This window comes from Ipomoea triloba, chromosome 13 (genome assembly GCF_003576645.1).
Source record: "Ipomoea triloba cultivar NCNSP0323 chromosome 13, ASM357664v1".
Taxonomy (NCBI): Eukaryota; Viridiplantae; Streptophyta; class Magnoliopsida; order Solanales; family Convolvulaceae; genus Ipomoea; species Ipomoea triloba.
Window position 1 is genome coordinate 21,165,935 of NC_044928.1, and position 23,734 is coordinate 21,189,668.

The 23,734-nt window shown below is 35.0% G+C and overlaps 1 protein-coding gene and 1 long non-coding RNA gene across 3 annotated transcripts; both read left to right on the top strand.

Moving 5' to 3' along the window:
• The first annotated feature begins 2,753 nt into the window (after positions 1–2,753).
• On the top strand, positions 2,754–14,280 carry LOC116003155 (GDSL esterase/lipase At1g29670-like). Its single transcript, XM_031243321.1, has 4 exons — positions 2,754–3,161; positions 11,948–12,181; positions 12,883–13,135; positions 13,967–14,280. Exons 1-4 carry the CDS (start codon positions 2,772–2,774, stop codon positions 14,197–14,199), a joined length of 1,110 nt encoding a protein of 369 aa, XP_031099181.1. The 5' UTR covers positions 2,754–2,771; the 3' UTR covers positions 14,200–14,280.
• Positions 14,281–18,096: 3,816 nt separating this feature from the next.
• On the top strand, positions 18,097–20,214 carry LOC116001794. Of its 2 annotated transcripts, XR_004094289.1 has the most exons (5): positions 18,097–18,205; positions 18,306–18,425; positions 18,556–18,659; positions 19,609–19,913; positions 19,999–20,214. It is a non-coding gene; the product is annotated as an uncharacterized LOC116001794 (long non-coding RNA). The 2 variants fall into 2 exon arrangements; XR_004094288.1 differs by having other exon boundaries at positions 18,556–19,913.
• Positions 20,215–23,734: the final 3,520 nt, after the last annotated feature.

Genomic DNA, 23,734 nt, shown 5'->3' on the forward strand with positions numbered 1-23,734 from the left:
GTGGTTATCGAGCACCCACTAGAAATCATGTGGAATTTGCCCGCGTAGGTTGGGTTTGTTAGAGTCTTGCCCCTCTTCTTCTTTAATACTTGGCTTTGTTAGAGTCTTGCCCCTCTTCTTCTTTACTACTTGAGCTAATAGCTCTTCAAAGTTAGAGTCTTGCCCCTCTTCTTCTTTACAACTTGAGCTAATAGCTCTTCAAAGTTAGAGTACGTCTTGCCCCTCTTCTTCTTTACTACTTGAGCTAATAGCTCTTCAAATTTAATACTTCTTCTTTACTACTTGAGCTAATAGCTCTTCAAAGTTAGAGTCTTGCCTCTCTTCTTCTTTACTACTTGAGCTAATAGCTCTTCAAATTTTATACTTGGTTCAAACTTGTTGAGCCTTCATCAACAATATCGTTTAACTTTCGTAAAGCACAAGCGCAATTAGGTCTTCAATTATGAACTTTAAAAAAAAAAAAAAGTGTAGCGGGTCAACCCACTTGTAAAAAAAAAAGATCGAAATGCCCTTTTATTTAACAACATTTCAACGATTTTGTTGACGGATGACCAAAAATAGTCATGTCACAATAATATTAGGATCAAAAGGGGATGTTTTAAAAAAGAATGACTAAAAGTGAATTATACCACTTATAAATCTAGGACAAAAAATGAAATTAACTCTTTAGTCATATGTTAGGAAAGCCATTAAATGACTATTAAATTTGAAGGTAAAATAAGAATTTCAATAGTTGAGAGATCATTTCATGCATTATTTCAATAGTCGAGGGACCAATTTGAGAAGTCACTATTTTGTGAATGTTGTTATATCTGAAAATTTTTCTTTATATATAATTTTTAAACCATAGTAAAGGAATCACACCACGATCAAACACTAATTTTGTGTCAAATTTACACATTCTTTTTCAATTTCATGATTTTAACTTGGATACATGTATGTATATATATATGTATATATATATATATATATATATATACACTCAAGTGTGAACGCTCGTCCAGGAAAGAAATGAGAACGCTTTATAGCCGTCTACATATCCAGATCAACGAATTAGATGTAATTTTAAAAAACGACACCGTGACATTTTCGTAAACAACTCAAACTTTGATGCAAGTAACTATGTTATAAGTGACAAGTAGATAGTGCACATTTGCAGGTAAAAAGTGTAAGTAAAATCACTTACAAGTGCACCTATTTTTACTTACAAGCGCAAGTAATTTACATTCACACCTGTACGCACTCCGATGTGTGTGTGTGTGTTGTTCATTTAAACTTTTGTTTATTCATAAGTTTTGGGCAATATATCAAAGGCTTGCCAAAGGCTTTGACCATAAGCACTCCTATGATGGTTTTATGACTTTTGGGCAATCAAAGGTTTGCCAACACTATTATTAAAATAACGAGTATAGAGGAAAAATATAGGAAATATATGGAGAGAACATAAGTATTGTATTTCTCAGAACTGCTTGTGCTTTTCTCCATGTATGGAGTGTCTATTTATACATATTTTCGGCCGAGAGTCCTATAAGAAATAAAAATCCTAGACTGCCTCGTATTGGAAGTCCTTGTTATATTATGAATAATAAGGCCTAATCCTTAAGGTGCATCATTTTAATGCTTAAGGTGCGTGGTTTGTGTATTTAAGATGCACCATTTTAATGCTTAACGTGCGTGATTTTGTGTTAACTGCACGGGAAGCTATCTCGGCACCATAGCTCATCCACATATATATATATATATATAATGAGTTCTTGTGCGGTTGCTTTAGGTGCGTAATTTTCTTTCTTAAGGTGTGTGGTTTGTATGCTTAAGGTCAGTGTTGAAACTTAAGGTGAGTGAATAAAAAACTTAAGGTGTGTGGTTTTCCTTCTTAAAGTGTGTGATGTGTATGCTTAAGTTACGTGAATTGTTGAAACTTAAGGTGCACCATTTTAAAACCTTAGGTGCGTAATTTGTGTTCTTAAAGTGCGTGGTTTGTGTACTGGTTCAAATGCAGACATTGCTTTCCGTCTCACCGGTGTGAATTCACCATTAGATAAGCAGAAATGCACCAAACAATGTTCGAAAATACACCACAATGAAATGTATAAATGCACCATACCTAATGGTGAGTGACCGCACAGGAAGTAGTGTCCGCGTAGCAATGTACAAATACTTAAGGAACTTGAAGACGGTTGAAACATGTATATCATCATATTATTTACCTGCACAAATTTCATATAAGAATAGTAACAACCTTTAAAATTAGAGTGCAATTCATTGGAAGTTAGTTATCTTTCTCTTGTTTATACCTTTTTCTTTTTTTTACATTTAATACCCTTTAAAGTTTAGTTTTAATGACGAGAAAAATCCACAACTATTATATTATATTGTCTAAATTTTCAGTGAGAAATCCGCCTTGTGATCTTAGTTGATAAAATGCCATATATAAAAAATTAAAACAATATAAATTATATATTCATAGTTGACCGGCTTACATAAAAAACGTCACTAGACCTTTCTCATTGGGAGTGGATTAATTTGTGCTAGCTAAACAAAAATATAAGGCTCCTCCTCCCTCCTCCCCATTTCACATTAATTATGAGTTATGACCAGTCGCGCGCTGAACAGCATTGAATGGTTCCATTATTACATTATAAGAAACCAATAGATGCATCACCGCCTCCAAGGCTCCAACATACATTTCCATTCAATTCATCTTTCTTCTCTAATTATCACACACATTATTAAAACACCTCCCTCAGCTCCCTCAACATACAGTAGCAATAATGGGTCAAGTAAAGCCACAAACTTTCCACGCTCTCTTCTTCACTTTGTTTGCATGCCTGCCATCACTGTGCCGCAGTTGCCATGACGGAACCAAAATCCAAGGAATGTTCGTGTTTGGGAGCTCTTTGGTCGACAACGGCAACAACAACAACCTCATAGACGCCATAGCCAAGGCCGATTACTTGCCGTATGGTGTAGATTTCCCAGGTGGGGCGAGTGGGAGATTCACAAATGGGAAGAATGTGATTGATCTTCTTGGACAACACCTCCAACTCCCTGCTTATATCCCACCCTTCACTCATCCTTCTACCAGAGGACCCAACATTGTTCATGGTGTCAATTACGCTTCCGGTGGGTCTGGAATCCTGGATGACACTGGCTCTGTCCTGGTACGTATGTAGTACGTAATGAATACTAGTAAATACCCGCTCCTGCTCGCTTTTAGTTTTAAATATGTTCAAAATCTTTAACTTTTTAAAATTATTTTTTTGGATGTTGCGTTACTCTTTTAGAATTAATATTTGCATGAGTTTGTAGTTAATTCGAGAGTTAGGGTGTGTTTAGTTCGCACATGAAAATCGAAATCAGTATGAGTATCAAATACTTTGGTAATGGTAATGGGTTTGGTGAAAGTATTTTGAATGTTTGGTAGTAGGGGAATGTGAATGATTATTAATAGTTGGGGAAGAAAGGAGGAAGGGAAATGAAACCCTTATTTCATTAGGGTAGAAATTTTCCAATTAATAGGGTTTTTGCCATTTAACATCCCAAATAAACTATTATATTTTTTATACTTTTAGTACTTCTTATGCTTTTTCCTATTTTTAGTAAGGGCTATATGGGTGGTGGGAGTGGGGTGAGTGGGGGCAGCTATCCTCGTGCTGGATCCGCTAGTGCTCCTACCTCTCATCCAGCCAGGCATTGGACGGCCACATGAGATGCCATTGTAAGAGGAAGAATGAAATAAAAGAAGAAAATAAATACTACATAGACCAAAATACCCTTTAAATTACATCACTTTGATTTTCTCGTTGAAATTTTGGTAATAGTTGGTCAGAAAATTGACTGGCAGGATTAAATGTGATACAAATTGCATAGTTATGCACCTAATTAGAAAATATTAATAGTCAATAATCAAATGTGATTTATGTATAATAGTCAAAGGACCAAAAGTGAAATTTTCAACTAGGATGTGTTTGGAAACCCGGAAAATGATTTCTAGAAATCATTTTCTGGGTTTTTGGTGTTTAGGAAAGAGGGGAAAAATAGGGTCAAAGGAAAATGACTTGTTGGTCAATGGAAAAGAAGGCACATTTAAGGAAAATGATTTCCCTTTTTTTCGAAGCTGCTTCTTCCCTCTTCCGCCCAAGTGCTTTGCTCTTCATCTCCATCTTCTTATCATCCTTCTTTCTTTTTCTTCTTTTTTTTCAGTTGTAATTTATTTCCAAACAAAAATACCCATTGGACTACCCGTCGATAGACTGAATTTCGAAACCAGTCCGGCCAGATTAGTTTCAAAAATCAATCGCGGAAACCAGTCCGGCCAGGCTGGTTTCCGAAACCAGTCTGGCCGATTGGTTTCACGAAGCCAAGACTGGTTTCACGGAAATCAGTGGCGGTTTCCGTGAAACCAGTGGAGGCATTTTTTTTTTGTTGAGTTTTTTTTTTAGATGTTTCAATGTTTTGTTGTGAATTCTTTTTTGTTAGAAATAAATGATTTATTATAATTGTGATTGTTTTACATTTTTAAATTGCATAGATGGGTAATGAACCATTTTTCTGGAAAATGGACCAAACACAAAAAGATAGATTTCTGCTTTGCTGCCAAACACAAGAAAAGAAAATATTTTCTGGAAAATGACTCATTTTTCAGAAAACATTTTCTAGAAATCATTTTCTGCTTTCCAAAAACATCATAAGTTTGTCAAACATAGCCAATAATTCTTGAATGTTGTGATAGCTTGGTTGGTAATAAGTATATTGTTATTGTGGGAGGTCTAGAGATTGAATCTTATTAATAATATATTTTTGCCAAAAAAAATAAACATAACATATTATTATGTATAATGGCTATTTAATTAATGTTAATTTGCCGCATCCATACTATTCAACTTACCTCTTTCTTTCAACCTTTGTATTTTTTCCTTTCTTTCAATATATGTATATATATATATATATGTATGTATATGTATCAAATAAATCAGCAGATACAATCAAATAAATAAAATACAATCCTGCAAGTACTTGAAAATTTTTCATTATGAGTACAGTACTGTCATGTACTCATGTCAACAGTATACAATTAGTGCTGGCGTGCCCTACCTCCCAACTTCCAAGTCCCATGCTCTTTAATTTTGTCAGAGAAAGAAAATAGTCAAAATACCAAAGTATTTTTATCATTTACTCAGTTAATTAATACGGAGTATTATTAAAATACTCTTGTTTTTTCTCGCAAATTATATGGTGGACCATGATCCACGATGTATTGTGGACCGTGGTTATGGCTGATACTGCAATTGTATTGAACGGATACTGCAGTTGTGTTGAAAAGATACTGTAGTTGTGTTGAAAGGAAACTGCAGTTACGCGAAACAGAGGTCGTTCATCCGTTCAACACAACTGCAGTATCCTTTCAACACAACTGCATTTACAGACAAATGAAATGGCCTCTGTTCCGCGCAACTACAGTTCCCTTTCAACACAACTGCAGTTTCCTTTCAACACAACTGCAGTATCCGTTCAACACAACTGCAATATCAGCCATGACGCATGGTCCACAATGCATTGTGGATGGTCCACAATGCATTGTGGACCATGGTCCACGGTATAACCCATGCTAAAAATAAAATTATTATTTTATTTTAAAATATTACAACTCATTATTTTTTTTAAATACTACTAACTCTATTACAATGAGATTCGAACCCACCACCTCCCGTATAAAGAGAATGGTTTGATGCCACTAAACTACAACTCATTATTTATAATAGGGAAAAGGGTCAAATTAAATAGCCCTAAACTTTACACCAAAAATCAATTAAGTACCAAAAAATTGTTAAAGTTAGAATCTTAGATATGGTAAATTATTAAATATAAAATTATGGTAACATTTAATACATACTAATGGACGTTTAATACAGTAAGATAAATTTGTTCGATAAAAATAATAGTACAATATTTGTAACGGAATATACAACTCAATAAGCATAGAAATATATACATAAATCATGGGTAATAACATTGGTTCGCTCTTATAAGATTTTTTTTAATTTAGATTTTAGATATTTATATTATTGTATAATAATAATAATAATAATAATAAGAGTTAATTCTGTTTTTGTCATAGATTTATAGGTGACAGTCCACTTTTAGTCATTTTTTTTTGTGACATGACCATTTTTTGTCATCTATCAACAAAATAGCTTAAATATCATTAAATACAAAGACATTTCGGTATTCAATTATGAATTATTTTTCAAAAAGATAAACATAAAAAATATAATGAGTCAACGAACTTTGTATTAAAAAGATCGAAATGTGTCCTTGTATTTAACGGCATTTCAACGATTTTGTTGATAGAGGACCAAAAATAATGGTCATACCACAATAATACTAGGACCAAAATGGGATGCTTTGATAAAAATGGACTAAAAATGGATGATCACCTATAAATCTATGACAAAAAATGCAATTAACTCTAATAATAATGTAATCATTTTTATAAATTTGATATTTATAGTTTAGAAAATAGCTAACGAATCCTTACTAATTAAAATCTAAATGAAATCAAATTTTTTTATTATATTAATCCAATATACAATGCCTACATATATTATTACCATTGAAAAATATAAGAAAAGATATGGTAGATGCATACATAATAACAATAATGAAAAAGATAACATAAGTTATAACAGTAGGAGTACTTTTCTCTAAAAAATTGTATAGTACATCTTTAAAAACATAATATACAAAAATGCCAGCACGTACTAAAAATACAAACATAAATTAGATATATAACCTAGACTGGAAGTAACATGGATTATGTTTTTAGATATGAGCCAAGGACCTTGTGGTCCAATGGCATCAAATCCTTCTCTTTATACGGGAGGTGGTGGGTTTGAGCTTTAGTGGAGGCAATGCTGATTCTTGTTCTTCAATAGGTTGAGAAAGTAGTTATGAACAGATACTACATTGTAATAGAGTTAGTAGTATTCAAAAAAAAATGTTTTTAGATACGAAAGTAAATATTTTACATTTAATGCTTGATTCTGAAATTAGGATTATATTAACAATATAATAGTACAAAAAATAATAAATGAAAAACACAAACTGCATAATATATGTTATATTAAAATAGTTAATTATCAATTTAATTTTTATGTTTATATTAAGAAGATTCAATTACACACACATATATATAATACAAAAAGATCAAGTATCAAGAAACTTGGAACCAACCTTATACACTATTCACGTTTAATTTCACTATATATATTTTTTAGTACAATTTCACATGCATGACACATCTTTTGTCCTTGAATTATGAGAATTGCACTTTTCGTCTTTCATTTTTACTTTAGCAATCTTTCATTCTCAATTGTTTATGAAGCGAGATTTTTTTTGTCATTCAATTAATTATCTACGAAATAATTAATTTTCTTTAACCTAATCCTAATAAAACTCAAGAATGAATTTCACAAACAATTGAGACACGATAAGTGACAACAGTTATAATTGAAAAGCTAAAAATATCATATTTCTATAATTTAAAAACAAAACATATATATCATATTTTTAAAAGGGTCACACTTGTGTGAGACCGTCTCACGGAGTCATTCAATTAATTATCTACGAAATAATTAATTTTCTTTAACCTAATCCTAATAAAACTCAAGAATGAATTTCACAAACAATTGAGACACGATAAGTGACAACAGTTATAATTGAAAAGCTAAAAATATCATATTTCTATAATTTAAGAACAAAACATATATATCATATTTTTAAAAGGGTCACACTTGTGTGAGACCGTCTCACGGATCCTTATTCGTAAGACGAGTCGGGTCGGGTCTGATGGTTTTATTGGGACCGGGTTCACCATAAACCGGGTACAGAGATACAAAACGGGGGCTAAGCCCAACAGGAGAGGATAAAGGCTGAGACCCAAACAGTGACAAATTATGCCGGAGGCAAGAATCGAACCCAGACAAATGGGTTGAAAGTAAGAACCAAGGACCACTAGATCGTAGTGCTTGTAGTGTTCAGCCGTGTCTTGATGAGAAACCAGGAGCCGTATTTATAGTAGTCCCTCCCCCATCCATGCCGTCCACGTGTACGTTCCACAGCCTTGCCCCTTCACCTCTCGCCACGTGGTCCACACCTCTACACCCTGCACCGCCATCACACATACTACAGTAACACCACACATGCACCGCACCACACACCCTGTAGTAACGCACCGCACCACACACCCTGCAGTAACGCACTGCACCACACACCCTGCAGTAACACACACGCTGCAGTAACACCGCACCACCCCCTACGGTATCACACACACACCCTGCAGTAACACACTGCACCACCCCCTGCGGTATCACACACACACCCTGCAGTAACACACCGCACCACCCCCTGCGGTATCACACACACACCCTCACCCCGGCCCAATAACATGAGCCCAATAAATCACAACCCGTACCCAATATCCCCATCACAAGTCCCCCACTTCTTTTAGGCATCATGATTCCTAAAGGAAGTAGAATAATACTAATCCCTTATCCAGAGTCCTAAAGGAAATAGAACTAGTCTTCCCAATCCCCTAAAATTTAGGATTAATCATGCCCTAAATTTAGGAGCCTCCCACCTTATTTGAACAATCTTTTCTCACCCCACCACATCACACTAACCTCCCCGAAGAATACACTACCACCCGCTTCGTGACTCCACTGCACAACACACCCCACTACCATCGTATGCTGCTGCCAAATTTCATCACTGCTATTGTCACGCGTCACGCCATTACCACGTGCCCCTGTTGCACACCACATACCTTATGTTCTCCAACTAGCCCCTTTCTCTTAATGTCTGAATTCCTTACCAATCACCCCCGACCATCGATTCATTGCCTACTTCATCACCCGGTGTCAAGAGGTCGAGGTGACCCCTCAATTGTCACTTTTGTTACATATGTTCAATGTGAGTAATAGTGGGCCCTGACTTTCAGTGGTAGAGCAGTCGTGGCGGAAGTCTGATTTCGCGAGACACACGAGGGGTATGCTCGGATTCGGGAGTGTAAGGCAGACTTCAAAGCATCTCACTCTTTGTCACCCTCACTCCTCTGCTTGCTCCTACTACTTCACTTGCAGATGATTTTCTCAGGATTCTTGAGAGTGCTCGTGTTGGGGTAACATCTTCGGTTACGCTTCCCTCCAAGCAGATAGCACGCTTAAGTGCTGTTGGAATTGTGGATCCATCAAGCATAGTTGATTTTACTTCGCCTTCAAGATCTGGTGTCTCGGGCTCAACAGCGACTTCTACATCTCCTTTTCTACCAGGCTTAGTGATGGTTGTGTTTTCAACCATTGCCTACATTTTTTGACGTTTTGGCTTCCTTGATGTGTTTTTCCTCAGCTGTATCTGCCTCTACACCTAGCTGCCCATGTACCCCAATATGCAGGCTGCCTACCTTGTCGGCGGTTTGTCAGGATAACATAGCTCTCACACGTACGCTGCAAAAAAGAGAAAGAGATGTTTTCCGTCTTCCCTTCGCATGAGCTCATAGAGATGCCTTGCTCCGAGGGGCGGTTCGCGCTAAGAAACATGATATGTCACCCGCTAAGAAGCAGGGTAATAACATGTTAACAGTTGAGAAACATGATTGTGCATGTATGTCGTGCACATGGGCCGCCTACCCTGCCCTGCAGGTCCGGTGCATGTGCGTTGCCTCCAAGCAATTAACGCAAACCCTAACGCCCCGCTCAGTAACCAGCACATGGACCGCCTACCCTGTCTTGCAGGTCCGGTACGCGCATGCGGGTTGCCTCCAAGCAACGCAAACCCACACGCCCCGCACGCCTAAGTAACCAGCGCACGGACCGCCTACCCTGCCTTGCAGGTCCAGTGTGTGCATGTGGGTTGCCTCCAAGCAACCCAAACCCACACGACCCACTCGCCTAAGTAACCAGCGCATGGACCGCCTACCCTGGCTTGCAGGTCCAGTACGCGCATGTGGGTTGCCTCCAAGCAACGCAAACCCACACGGCCCGCTCGCCTAAGTAACCAGCGCATGGACCGCCTACCCTGGCTTGCAGGTCCAGTACGCACATGTGGGTTGCCTCCAAGCAACGCAAACCCACACGCCCCGCTCGCCTAAGTTACCAGTGCATGGACCGCCTACCCTGGCTTGCAGGTCCAGTACGCGTATGTGGGTTGCCTCCAAGCAACGCAAGCCCACATGCATAAGTAACCAGCGCATGAACCGCCTACCCTGCCTTTGCAGGTCCAGTACGCGCATGTAGGTTGCCTCCAGAGCAACGCAAACCCACATGCCTAAACATGCTTAGCAAATAGGAGCACATATTTCATCGACAGAAATAATTTATTGAAACGAACTAAAGACCATATAGTAATGCAGACCGCTTACGAGTAAAATTACCTCCCCGGGACCTTTTCTCCTTTATCATATCCTATTTATTGGAAAAAATCTTTTCAGATGGTGAGCGTTTCAAACCTGGACGGGTGGGCACTGGTGAAGATGTTTTTTCACACAAACTTCTGGCACTGGTGCTCCTTGATGGAGGCTAAGGGTTCAACTTCTACTCATGACGAGTTCTCTCATTCCGGCACTAGTTGCGGTTTCTAGCACCTTGTACTGAGGCTCCCTCGGTGTCTTTCTCCTCGCTAGTTAAGGTGTTACTGCGGGCCTGGGGAAAGTCCACTTGGGACTCAGCCATTTCGGTATACATCGAGTTTGATTGCGCAAAGGGGATGGTAAAACGGGTAGAAACTAGGAACGCGTACTTTTCGTAGCGTCCCCACGGACCGTGCCAATGATGGTTTTATTGGGACCGGGTCCACCATAAACCGGGTATAGAGATACAAAACGGGGGCTAAGCCCAACAAGAGAGGATCCAAGGCTGTGACCCAAACAGTGACAAATTATGCCGGAGGCAAGAATCGAACCTAGACAAATGGGTTGAAAGTAAGAACCAAGGACCACTAGATCGTAGTGCTTGTAGTGTTCAGCCGTGTCTTGATGAGAAACCAGGAGCCGTATTTATAGTAGTCCCTCCCCCATCCATGTCGTCCACGTGTACGTTCCACAGTCTTGCCCCTTCACCTCTCGCCACGTGGTCCACACCTCCACACCCTGCACCGCCATCACACATACTGCAGTAACACCACACATGCACCACACCACACACCCTGCAGTAACGCACTGCACCACACACCCTGCAGTAACACACACGCACCCTGCAGTAACACACACGCACCCTGCAGTAACACCGCACCACCCCCTGCGGTATCACACACACACCCTGCAGTAACACACTGCACCACCCCCTGCGGTATCACACACACACCCTGCAGTAACACACTGCACCACCCCCTTCGGTATCACACACACACCCTGCAGTAACACACCACACCACCCCCTGCGGTATCACACACACACCCTCACCCCGGCCCAATAACGTGAGCCCAATAAATCACAACCCGTACCCAATATCCCCATCAGGGTCAAAGCACCATGCAAATGTCATACTTATATGTGTAAATGTCATACTTATATGCTCAAATATAATACTAATCAGGAATACAATTTTTGTTACTTATAAGAGAAAAAGTATTACATTTTTCATAATAAGTAATGTTGACAAATTTTTTATACTTATAAGGAAAAATATAATACTTTTGAGGAAAAATGTAATACTTTTAAATCGAAATGTAAAAGTATTGTATTTTCCCTTAAAAGTATTACATTTATCCTTATTAGTAACAAAATTTTGATTCCTAATTAGTATTACATTTGTGCGTATAAGTGTCACATCTACATCTTAGCCCGACCCGACCCGACCCGTCTCACGGTGAGACGGTCTCACACAAGTTTTTGCCTTTTTAAAATAAATTGTCATATATATAAAATGTTCAATACATGCATGCATGCATGCAGGGAAATGTGATTTGCTTGAATAAACAAGTGGAGAATTTTGAGCATGTGACTGTGCCAGAATTGGAGAAGCAGCTGGATAATAAAGCACAACAATTACTGCAAAACTACCTCTTTGTTGTGAGTGCCGGGGGCAACGACTATTCATTCAATTACTTCTTGGGCTTACCCAATGCCAATCTCACTCTTCAAGCTTTTACTTCCCACTTGACCACAACACTCTCCCACCAACTAAAGGTACTTTCTTTTACAATTCTATATTGATTGGGAGTTTTTATTTGCTTCATCTTAAAGGAGCTATATATTGATTTCTTTGGGTTATTAATTTTTTTAATACTTTTATTTTGGCATTCAAGTCAACAATAAAGTGGTATTTTCCATGCATTCTTAGGTATCGAATTGAATATAATAAATTGTTTACAATTTACAGTCTCAATGAATTAAAAATTTTAAAATGCCAGCCAGTCCACTACAAGAAAACAATAAAATACTAACACATTAAAAACGGATTAAATAACTATAGCTTAAATACCAATGTATATTTCAGCGTTTTACCAACGAAAATCTATTGATAAATTAAATACCTATAGATTTCAATAACTTACCAAAAAAACTAACTCGTCCATTTTACTTGTCATATTTACTATTCATAGTGTAGTGAAATTTGTGAAGGAAAGAACTTGTATTTATAGTGTCAGGATAAAGTGCTTATCGCTACGTCAAAAGGCATTACTAGGGATGCCACATTTTGATAGAAAGATGTTGAATTAGGCTTTCTAAACCATTTCAACAAACCTCCCGCACCTGTCAGTCTCAACTGCACAACATGCTAACTGATACCAATTGTCTACAGTAAACTTTGCCCCCCTTATTGAGGGACATATCTATGGATCAGACTCCGCTCATTTTGATAGTTGTAATATTATGTTATGGTGCAGAGGTTGTACAAATTGGGGGCTCGCAAGTTTGTGGTCATGTCTCTAAACCCCAATGGGTGCAGTCCATCAGCCAAGGCTAGGAACCCCCGCCGCAGCGGTTGCATCCAATATCTCAACCGAGCAGCTCATCTCTTCAACCACAACTTGAGGACATTGGTGGATGCCATTTTGCCAGAAATGCCTGCTTCTAACATAGTTTTCGTCAATGCATACAAGGTCATTAGGGATATCATTAAGAATCATGCCTCTAATGGTGAGTATACACTTATTCGTTAACAAAACACCTTTCATTTTCATCATAATCTATATTGATAATGATAGTATATAAACAAAATCACTAAATTGATCGAGATTCATTTTGCACAATAACCGTGATCATATGCTAGAAATTATATAAAAATATATTAATAATGGTTCGCATCCTTGATTTTATATATCATTAATTCTTGTTTTCCTAGTATCCTATTCAATTCTCTTAGTTTTCTGATTGATGACAAGAAATTCAAAAAAAAATCTTGAAATCTTGAAAGAATAGATTTTAAAGATTTGATTAAACAAGATATAATCAAGGAAAAATGGTTAAATACATTCCTGAACTTTATACGAAAATAAACTTTTAGGGAAAAATTGGCAACTAAGGAACCGTCGTCGGTCGCCTTCTTTGAAAAGGATGACCAGCAAGTCGCCTTCGTTAGCAAAGAAGGCAACCATTGGTTGCCTTTTCCGTTGGGAGTAGGTGACCAATTGGTCACCTTTTTCAAAGAAGGGGACTAGTGACCATTCATTGGTCACCGAAGGTTACCGGAATCCTAACGACCTGTTATTACTGGTCACTATTCGATTTTTGGGCTTTAATGCACTAAATTGACATTTTGATGTGCTTAAGTGCAACTTTCAAAAGTTCGAGGGAATAATTCATTTCTAGTACGTATGAAGTTCGGGGATGCATTTGACCATTTTTCCTGTAACCATACTCTCATAAACAAAATGTGCCTAAAAATGGCAAGTAGTATCTGCATCTAATTTTTAAGCTTGTATATATGTAAATTTTAATTTGTTGTTAAATATTATTTTTTAAAAAAAGGATTTGTAGATGCAAGCAATGCTTGTTGTGAAGTCCCCTCAATAGATGAAGGTGGAAATGGGATTCTATGCAAGAAAGTAGGATCCATATGTGCAAACAGGAGCAATCATGTCTTCTTTGATGCCTTACATCCAACTGAAGCAGTAAATGCAGTGATTGCTAGGAAGGCTTATACTTCCATACGGAAAACTGAAGTTTACCCTATGAATGTCAAGCAACTCTCACAAATTTAGAGCTTAATTAATTCCTATTAGTGTGTTTTCTAAGCTTAATGTCAACCAACTCGATCTTAATAGCTACTCCCATACGTGGGTTGCTATTATATGTATATCTGCACTTTTGTTCAAATTCTTAATTAGTAGTTAATTATAGTTCGTGTTCATGTCAAGGGAAGTTAATTCTATCAACTGTTTCTGACTCAGATAGCGGGATTAGTGCGATTGGGTTGCTTGAGATTTAATTTATTTATTTACTAGAGTTTTGTCCACATGATCTTTTTCTATTATTTAAATTATTAAATAATGTTATAAGGATTTCTATATATATAAAAATAAGTTTTTCCCGTGCCAAATTATTGTGTGAACCATGGTCCACACAATGTTGTGTGGACTACCATAAAAAAATACATTTTTAATATACTAAAAGTATATTATTCATGTACTAAATGCAAATTATACAAAATAATATAGTTTCAGTACACAAATAATATACTTTTTCTGAATACAAAGTACATTTTAATACATTAAAAGTATATTATTTGTGTACTTAATGTACATTATTTGATATTATGGTCCATGCAATAATGATTGTTTCTCGCTCATTTTAAGAAAATATTTTAATTTGAAATTGCAATTATTTTTGAAAGAATTAAATAATAACATAATGATATATATGTTTATTTTTTTAAAACACTAGCTAATTTTTAAATCTTTTTGAATTCAAAGAATCAATGATTTCACCACTGGAGATCGATTCTGTGACTACCCATTTGGAATGGTAACAAAAATGTCATCACACTACATGATAGTTTAGTTTATACTCCGTAGTAATGGTTGCCCAAAATATTGGATTTTTATACCATGGATCGGACCATTGTCCACCTTTAAGTACACTAAATTAAATTCTTTATTTCAACTTAAGTTTATTTATTTTTATACAAATAAAATTAATGTATAAAAAAATATATTATTAAAATATTATACTTAACATAGTTTAAATGATACCTATATTAATATTTTTTTAATATTTTAAATTAACATAAAATTATATTAAGTCAATATATTATATTCATTTTTAATATAATATGAGTTCAATTTCAAAATATTATGGATTCATTTTTACAATATTATTGTGTATGTACATACATATATAGAGTGCTGCTCAACTGACCAACATTCCCATGCAAACCTGCGAACTTATAAGTTATGAAGAATGCATCGTAAGTTCTACATGAATGTGCAGCACTATAATTACTACATAAAATACACAACACTGTAAGTACTGCATGAATACACATCACAGTAAGTACTACATGAATGCACATCAAGCATAGTGCATTTATGTAGTAAATTCAGTGCATTCATGTAGTAATTTCGGTGCATTCATGTAGTAGATGCAGTGCATTTGTGCAGAAGTCGTGGAGCTGGTGTAGTTGTACATTCATGTAATACTTAATTACTGTGCATTCCTTCAGTTCACAGGTTCGCATGGGAAGCCTTATTTGTACTTGAAAGGGACCTTTTGTAATATATATATATATATATACACACACACACACACATATAGATAAAGTTAGTATATTATGTTCAGAGAAAATTCACTTTTGGTCCTATGACTATTAGGGTCTTGTTAATTGTAATCCATATCATAACTTTTAAAACTATCAATTTAGTACCTTAACTATTCAATTTTTATCAATTTTGGTCACTCCGGCCAAATTGTCAACCAAAACTCATCGAAAAATATTAATTAGTCAAATTATATTTAATCATAGGGGCAATTTGGTCTTTCTATGTGTAGTTGAAAAATGAAAAGTGTATCTTGACCCTTTTTATTCCATTCCACTTGGTTTGAGCCGTAATATTCAGCGAGAAAGAGGAGAACGAAGAGAAGGAAGAGAAGGAAAATAAGAAGAGAAGAAGGAAGAGAAGGAAGACATGTCATTCTCCATCTACTCCATTGTATCTGGGTATGGCTAATTCCTATTCTTCTTGTTCTAATTATGGTAATGAGTACTATGAATTTGGAGAAAGATTTTCAATTATCCATTGTAGATGTGGTCACCAATTGAAGATTCGAACTTCATGGACAAATGAGAATCCAGGTAAGAGATTTTGGCAATGCACCGGCAGTATTGTAAGTAGGTTTTTTGTTTTTGTTTTTTTTTGTTTGTTTTTAAATTAATATATGTACGTCATTTGTAAAATTGCAGATAATTCCCGAACCATTGTTTGAATTAATACATAATTACAGATTCATGTGGGATGTGGATTTATAGATCCGTATGATCCTCCAATGTGCTATCGTTCGAAGTGAATAATTCTGAGATTGTTAAAACGCATAAATAGATAAGATGAAGTGATAAGGAAATTAAATATGAAGCTTAAAGGTGATAAGAAGGAGGATGACAAACTATTGAAGTAGTTGGACAAGATTTTAGGAGTTTTTATTGTAATATTTATAATTTTTGTTGGTAGTAGATATTGTGCTAATGTATGAAATGACTTTTGATAATGTATGGAATGGCTTTTGGTAATGAACTTAGTAATGTATGGATGTACTTATCTTTTCTTTGTGTAATCTATAAAGTGATCCTTTTGGTAATGTAAACTGATCCTTTTAGTAATGTAAACTGATCCTTTTAGTATGTACAGAATTCATATCAAGAATGCACATAATCCATATCACAATTCATTCAACATAATCCATATCACTATTAACCAAAAATTGGGTTAAATATTCAAGTTATTCAATATAATGCACACAATGCATTAAGCAAAATACTAACTTAAAGTTTCAAGTCATTAACCAAAACTACATATTCCATTACAATTCCAAAAATTGAGTCAAAGTTTCATGACATTGACATTAACCAAGACTACATATTCCATTACAATTCCAAAAAATGAGTTAAAGTTTTAATTCATTAACCAAGACTATATTTTACATTACAACCATTACAATTTCAAGTCATTCAATTTTCCAAAAACAGTCAAAGTCTAATCTTCATTCATTCAAGGTTGACAGGGTCATCATTGTTTCCAAAGAATTAGGATTTCATTGTTGCCTTGCTCCTGATATAATATGGCTTCTTACGATTGGATTGCTCATAGACTTTTTCTTTTGGGGTCTTTGACATGGATTTGTCTTCACTTTCTCCACCAACATCATTCATTGTGCTCACTATAGGAAGAAGTCTTGACCTGGAACTTGATTAAAACCTTTAGCTACTAACCTGACCTTATGTCTCTCCATGGAACCATCTGCTTTCCTCTTGGTGCGAAAAACCGATTTGCAACCAATAACATTCATATCAGGCTTGGAGGGAACAAGACACCACGTTTGATTATGTAAGAGAGAATTAAACTCTTGATTCATTGCTTCCCGCCATTCAGGATGCTTGATTGCCTATGAGTAACATGTGGGATCAGTAGGACAAACCTGTACAGTCAAGCCTGCTGGAGATTTGGGGGTCTCTTAGTGTAACCTGTTGCTACACATTGACTTCTTGGTCTCTCTTTTGATGCACATTAACATCATGGAAATTTTGTCTTAAATTTTTTTTTTCTTCCTAAAATCTATGGAATTGAAATACTAAAGGGGCATGAGATTCTAATTCTTTAAAAATGAGGGAATTTTAACTCCACGTAATTGCAATTACCTCCAACCATATGAATGAATTTGCTTGCTTTTGGAATTATATAAGAATTAGGTGGAACAAAATTGTAATTCACTCCTATCACACGCCCAGTGAGTTCCCAGAACCCAGACAAATGACTTTTAGAAATTATTTTTTGGATTTTCAAATGGACCTGAATCCAAAAAATGAATATAACTTATTAAATGGTTGCTAGGTAAAGAGTAAAAGTGAAATAGTAGAGATTGAAATAGTAGAGATTGAGATTAAATGAAGTAAATTATAATTCTCAATCTCTCCGCTTCTAACTGAGCCCCTACAAACCCTAGTTCTTCATCCTCTCCACAACCGTAGCCCTATTTCCCTGCAAAAATTTCCAAATGGTAAATGATATTTTGATTTTTGGTTTTGTGCTTGATACTTATAACGTGCTTTTCCCGATTACCGCATTTCTAATTATATACGGAGTATATGTATGTATAGGCAACAGAAGGTGTGAAACCCAAGCTTACCCGCTGGCCGATGCGCAGCTCACCGCAACGATGATGAACTTGGTTCAACAAGCTGCCAACTATAAGCATCTTTAAAAGGTTGCTAATGAAGGTTATTTTCTTCTTCATGTTTATTTTGTATTTATTTTACCCTTGTTTTTTTTTTTTTTTTTTTCCACTTGTTTAATCTTTAATTACCGTATTCAATTGGATGAGAAAACTGTGGTTTTATTCTGTTTCAGCCACTAAGACACTAAACAAAGGAATTTCAGAGTTTATTGTTATGGCAGCCGATGCTGAACCACTAGAAATTATTCTTCAACTTCCACTGCTATCAGAAGATAAGGTAAAATTTGTGCTATAGGCAATTTGGCTGTTTAGGATAATCCAAAATAAAATTGGAAAAATGTTTGGAATTATGTAGACTGATTGACAATTATATGCTTTATTATTATAAAAGAATTTACTAGTTGTACTTTCTAGTGTAAATCAAATGTATTTTTTTATTCAGTGTTCCCATTTTAGATAACTTATTATGATTGTTGTTGTTGTTGTTTTGATGCATCTTTCATAGAATTTCTGAATCTAAATCATGATCATTATTAACTTTTCATTGCAGTTTAGGTCAATTTTGTTAGGCTGCTAATATTAGTTGCATTACCTATATTTCTGTTAGAGCAGTTGCCAAGGTTGCTCATGTTGCAACAATGGAAGCTCATATGCTAACATAGATCACACAATACGTTGTTCATTTTCTTGGTGAAATGGGATTATCAGTTATTATTGTATTGCTGGTTCTGTTTTTGGTTTCTTAGAAAGAAAGCCTGATGATTGCATCCTTAAGAACGGAGATCTGAATCGGTACTGTTTGTTGTAGCCTGCCCTCCGGCTGGGCTCCAAATAGTACTTTATGACGTCAAATTGTAAAAGATTTGAAGATGAAGGCTTTCCATACTTTTTTTTGAATATGCTATTACATTTAATTAACAATATATCAACAATATATATAAATGTTTATTTATTTCAAGTTGTCTTACCATACAAAAAACTTGTATTTTCAAGTATTTAGTTGGATAGTTTATTGTTTGAAAATATCATCTTTATATACAACACTACACTCTTATAAAGCATATAATTTTTTCTTAGAATGGCATTTGTTGTTTTACTGTCAATTAATATGTGTTACATGATTTAAATTTTAGAAGGATATTTGAGATCAAGAAAGACTAGTTTTTCTCTATACTCTTCTACTGTTTAACATGCTTTCTTTACTTGTAGTTATTTTCCTTTGTCAGCATTTGCTCTGTTTTAGGCCCTTGCTAGTTTTACCTGTGGTTTGGTGCTAAGTTGGCCTAGCATTTGGGTGCATAATTTCATCAAAGTTACAGTAAAGAGGTTAAGATGGAAAGGATCTCATCACATTTTTTATTTGCTGACTTTTGGAATCTGTAATTTATGTCATATTCAAAATGTACCCTATGTATTTGTTCCTTCAAAACCAGCTCTAGGTTGAGCTTGTAGCTATACCCGACCTGTGATTGCTTGTTCCGAGACAAGCAATGAAGGAAGTCAGTTGAAATCTCAAATACAGCAGCTCAAGGTATATTATCAATTTGTGTTCATAATAATCATTAATCACATTTTGCCCAAATGAAACCCTAATCCCTTCCCTTTGTGAATTGCAGGATGCCCTTGAGAAACTCCATTCCAGATTCACTTTGAGGTTTTGACTGACGAAGTTAGCCTGCAATGCTGCCATCTCTTCTCCGTTTAATGAATTTCATGTTTGAAAAACAGAGGTATATTGATACATTCTGGGAGTTGGTTATTTAGGAAGTTGCTAATTGGAGAAGTCTTATTTTATTAAAATTAAATTACATTGTTTCAATATTAAGAAACTACTAAATAGTTATTTAGCTTATTACTTAGTTTAATTATTTGAGAACTATTAAATAATTATTTAGCTTATTAATTTGTTTTCGAATTAATATTAAAAATTTAGTTATTTAGAAACTACTGTAGAATTAACCAATCTTACTTTGATTATCATTGTATTGCCCTATTATAGAAGTGTATGTATTTACAATTTATTAGGGGTGAATCTTGAATACTAATAATGTAAGGAACAAGGGAGTTTTGGGTTCAAGAAAACTGGGGAGCCCGTTTACTAACTGAAAAATTTCTCCAGTTTTATGAAAAACATGAAAATTGGAGAACAGGAAACATAATCCAATTTTCTAAAAAAGTTGGGGACCTTGTACTAACTGAAATTTTTTTGGAAAACTTGAGAAAATTTTCAGTTAGTAAAAGGGCCCCAAACTTTTTAAAATTTTTCCAACTATTATTTTCTGTTTTCTTTTGTGTTTCTTGCCTGTGATGTGAGCACACGACATATGTTATTGATTGCAGTTTGTATACAGACTTTTATACTTGCTTCATTGTTCCTCTAGAGTCCAAATATAATCCAGTACATTGAATTTAGAGATCAATGAACGTTTTTAACTTAACATATGCTTAAACTCAAAATTCTTACAAAGTGTGGGAACGGAGCATTCTTTCTTGACTACTACAAGTTGCTTGAGAATTGCCAATAAAATAGAGAAAAACCCTTAGTACGAGGACAAAGTTCTTAATCAAGTCGTTTCTTTAGTTTTAGGGAAAACTATAACAAGCACATGCTTCCATTCAAATATTCACCCACAAAATGGATTACAGACCAACTTTTCATTGCTTTCCAGGCTACAGATATGTAAATTAGATTTGGCAAAGTGGGCCGGTAGAATGGCGCAGGCCTATGTGGCTAGCCACTTGGCAAGCCTAGAATTTGGCTAAGGCAAATTTTACTCAAGACCATGGTTCACATACCATGAACCAAAATGACACTGTTTTTGTTGATATTACAAAAATTTCCCCCCCTTTTAACTTCAATTTTTGTTTTCCGTTAACGGTTTACTATTAGTTTTGTTAGTTTTCTCCGCCTTTTTCTTCTTCCAATTGGATCTGTGATTTAATATTTGCATTCTCAGTTCCTTTGACTTGGTAATTGTATAATTCGATTGATGCTTTTGCTTGGAGTTTTTCAATTATAGTTGGTGCGAGTTTTTTTTATTCTTGTGATGTCAAATTTTCTATCACAGGTTTTGTTTTGATCTTTCAAGCTTTATTTATTTATTTTTTTTTTTAAATTGTGGTAGTTGGAGAATTGAGAGTTTAGGCACATTATATTAGAACATTAGGTTCACTTAATTGAAATATTTGAATGATAAACTTGTAGTATTGAAATAATGAACTTGTTTACACTAGTTATGCCGTAGACCCAGGTCTACCTTGCATATGAATCTGTACTAGAGTGCACATTGATGGAGTATGAACTATGAAGTGCACACGTATGGAATTGGAAGTGCACAATCTTACCAAAAATACAATCCTACAAAAAATATAAATCCTAAAATCATGCACAACATCTACAAATAATAATATCAAGATTCTAAATGCACACAAAATTACTAATTTACTCATCCATAAATATATGTAAATAAATAATGCAATAAATCTAAAAAATTCATGACCATACACGAACTTGAGATCAAAGGCTCATATGAGAACATGTCTTCATGTATTAGAACACATCCCTCCAAGGAAAAACTAAGAACTAATTTTAGCCTTATATCTAAAAAATCGAACGGATCATATCAACTTTACCGTCAACTTTCATAATTATCGCTAACTTTACCATACAAATTTTAACACTATATTGTGCACTTTTTAAGACTTTTCAAAAATGCACATTATGTTGTTAAAAAGTTCACGGTAAAGTATTAAAAAGTGCATGTTATAGTATTAAAAATTACATTTTGCAAAATACGAAAGTGCAATGCAATTAGAGTTTATGATTGAGTTTTTTTGGTTTTATTTGGTTTAGAGGTTCACTTTTTATTGCTCAGAGCTGAACATTCACGATTTATGTTTAAAATTTAATTTTTTCGTTGATATGTTTAAAAGTTATCTATAAATACACATTATGTTGTTAAAAGTGCACATTATAGTGTTAAAAGTTGCATGGTAAAGTTGACGATACTTACAATATTGTCACAACTTTTTTTTTTTTAAGTTGACAATAATTACAAAAATACCACTGTACTTTAAAAAAAAAAAATTGATATGATACATATGATTTTTACAAATGTAAGGCTAAGATTGGTTTTCTGTTTTTTCTTGGGGGTCTGTTCTCAAGATCCTAAGCCAATGTTTGGTAGTCTATTGCCTTTTGCAATCTAAGGGTGTGTTTGGTTAGGGAATACATTATCATGTTTGTTTGCCTACTTTTGTTATCCTACTATTAGATTCAAATCCTTTATTAATTACAAAATTCATAATCCTTTTGCTCCTCTACTTTTGAAGAATGGAATAAAAAAATAAGGGAGAAAAAAAATGAAAAAATATGTTATTCTCTATGTATTAAATATGTAATTTTAATATATATATATATATAAAATATTATAAGGAGGAAAGTATACCATAAAATAGTTAAAAGTTACCAACTTAAATGGGTTTATTCAAATGGTAAGAAATCATGTGGGTTTTACCCGGACAGATACGAATCCTGCTCTGTCAGAGGTCTATGTATAGGTAATCATGAATAAAGGATTAGACGATTAGCCAAGTAATCTCATTCTACAACGACTCTAATATAAACCAAATATGTTCATTTTACCATTAAGGGATCATATTTCAACTTTTGAAATAATTAAACGACTTTGATATAAACCGGATATATTCATTTTACCAATAAGGGATCATATTTAAACTTTTGAAAGCTTGGGGCATTGGCGAAGTATGCGTTCAATCTGATTGTCTAAATATGGTTCAGGCTCTTCGTAGAAGGGAAACCAATAGATCCTATCTTGGTTTAGATTGTTTGTCTATTACTAGTTCTTTTTTGTTTTCGTTTGTCTTTATTCCACGGTCTAGGAACCAGTTTGCTCATGAGCTGACCAGTGAGCTGACCAGTGTGGTTGAGTCTCAGTCTGACCGTATGTTCTGAGATGGTATACCTCCTGATTTGTTTGCTAATGGTTAATATATTGGCTCGGATTTGTTTTCAAAAAATGACCAAATGTACAATTTTCTCTTCTATAAAAGAAAATATATACATATACTTGACAATAGACATTAAATTATTTTATCGCCACCACGCCTCCAAATTTGGTGTCTGCACTATAGCTTGTCAAATTTATGGAGTCAATAATTATTCCATGAACAAAAGCAATAGATGTCGACCTATACCTCCAACATTGTATGGACAAAAGGTTGTAGTCTTTGTTCATCAACCTTACATGGTGATGATCAGGAACTTTTAATAGTTGTATAAGAAAATTCTATCTTTGTGGCAATAAGCAAGGTAGCTTTTTTTGTAGGATA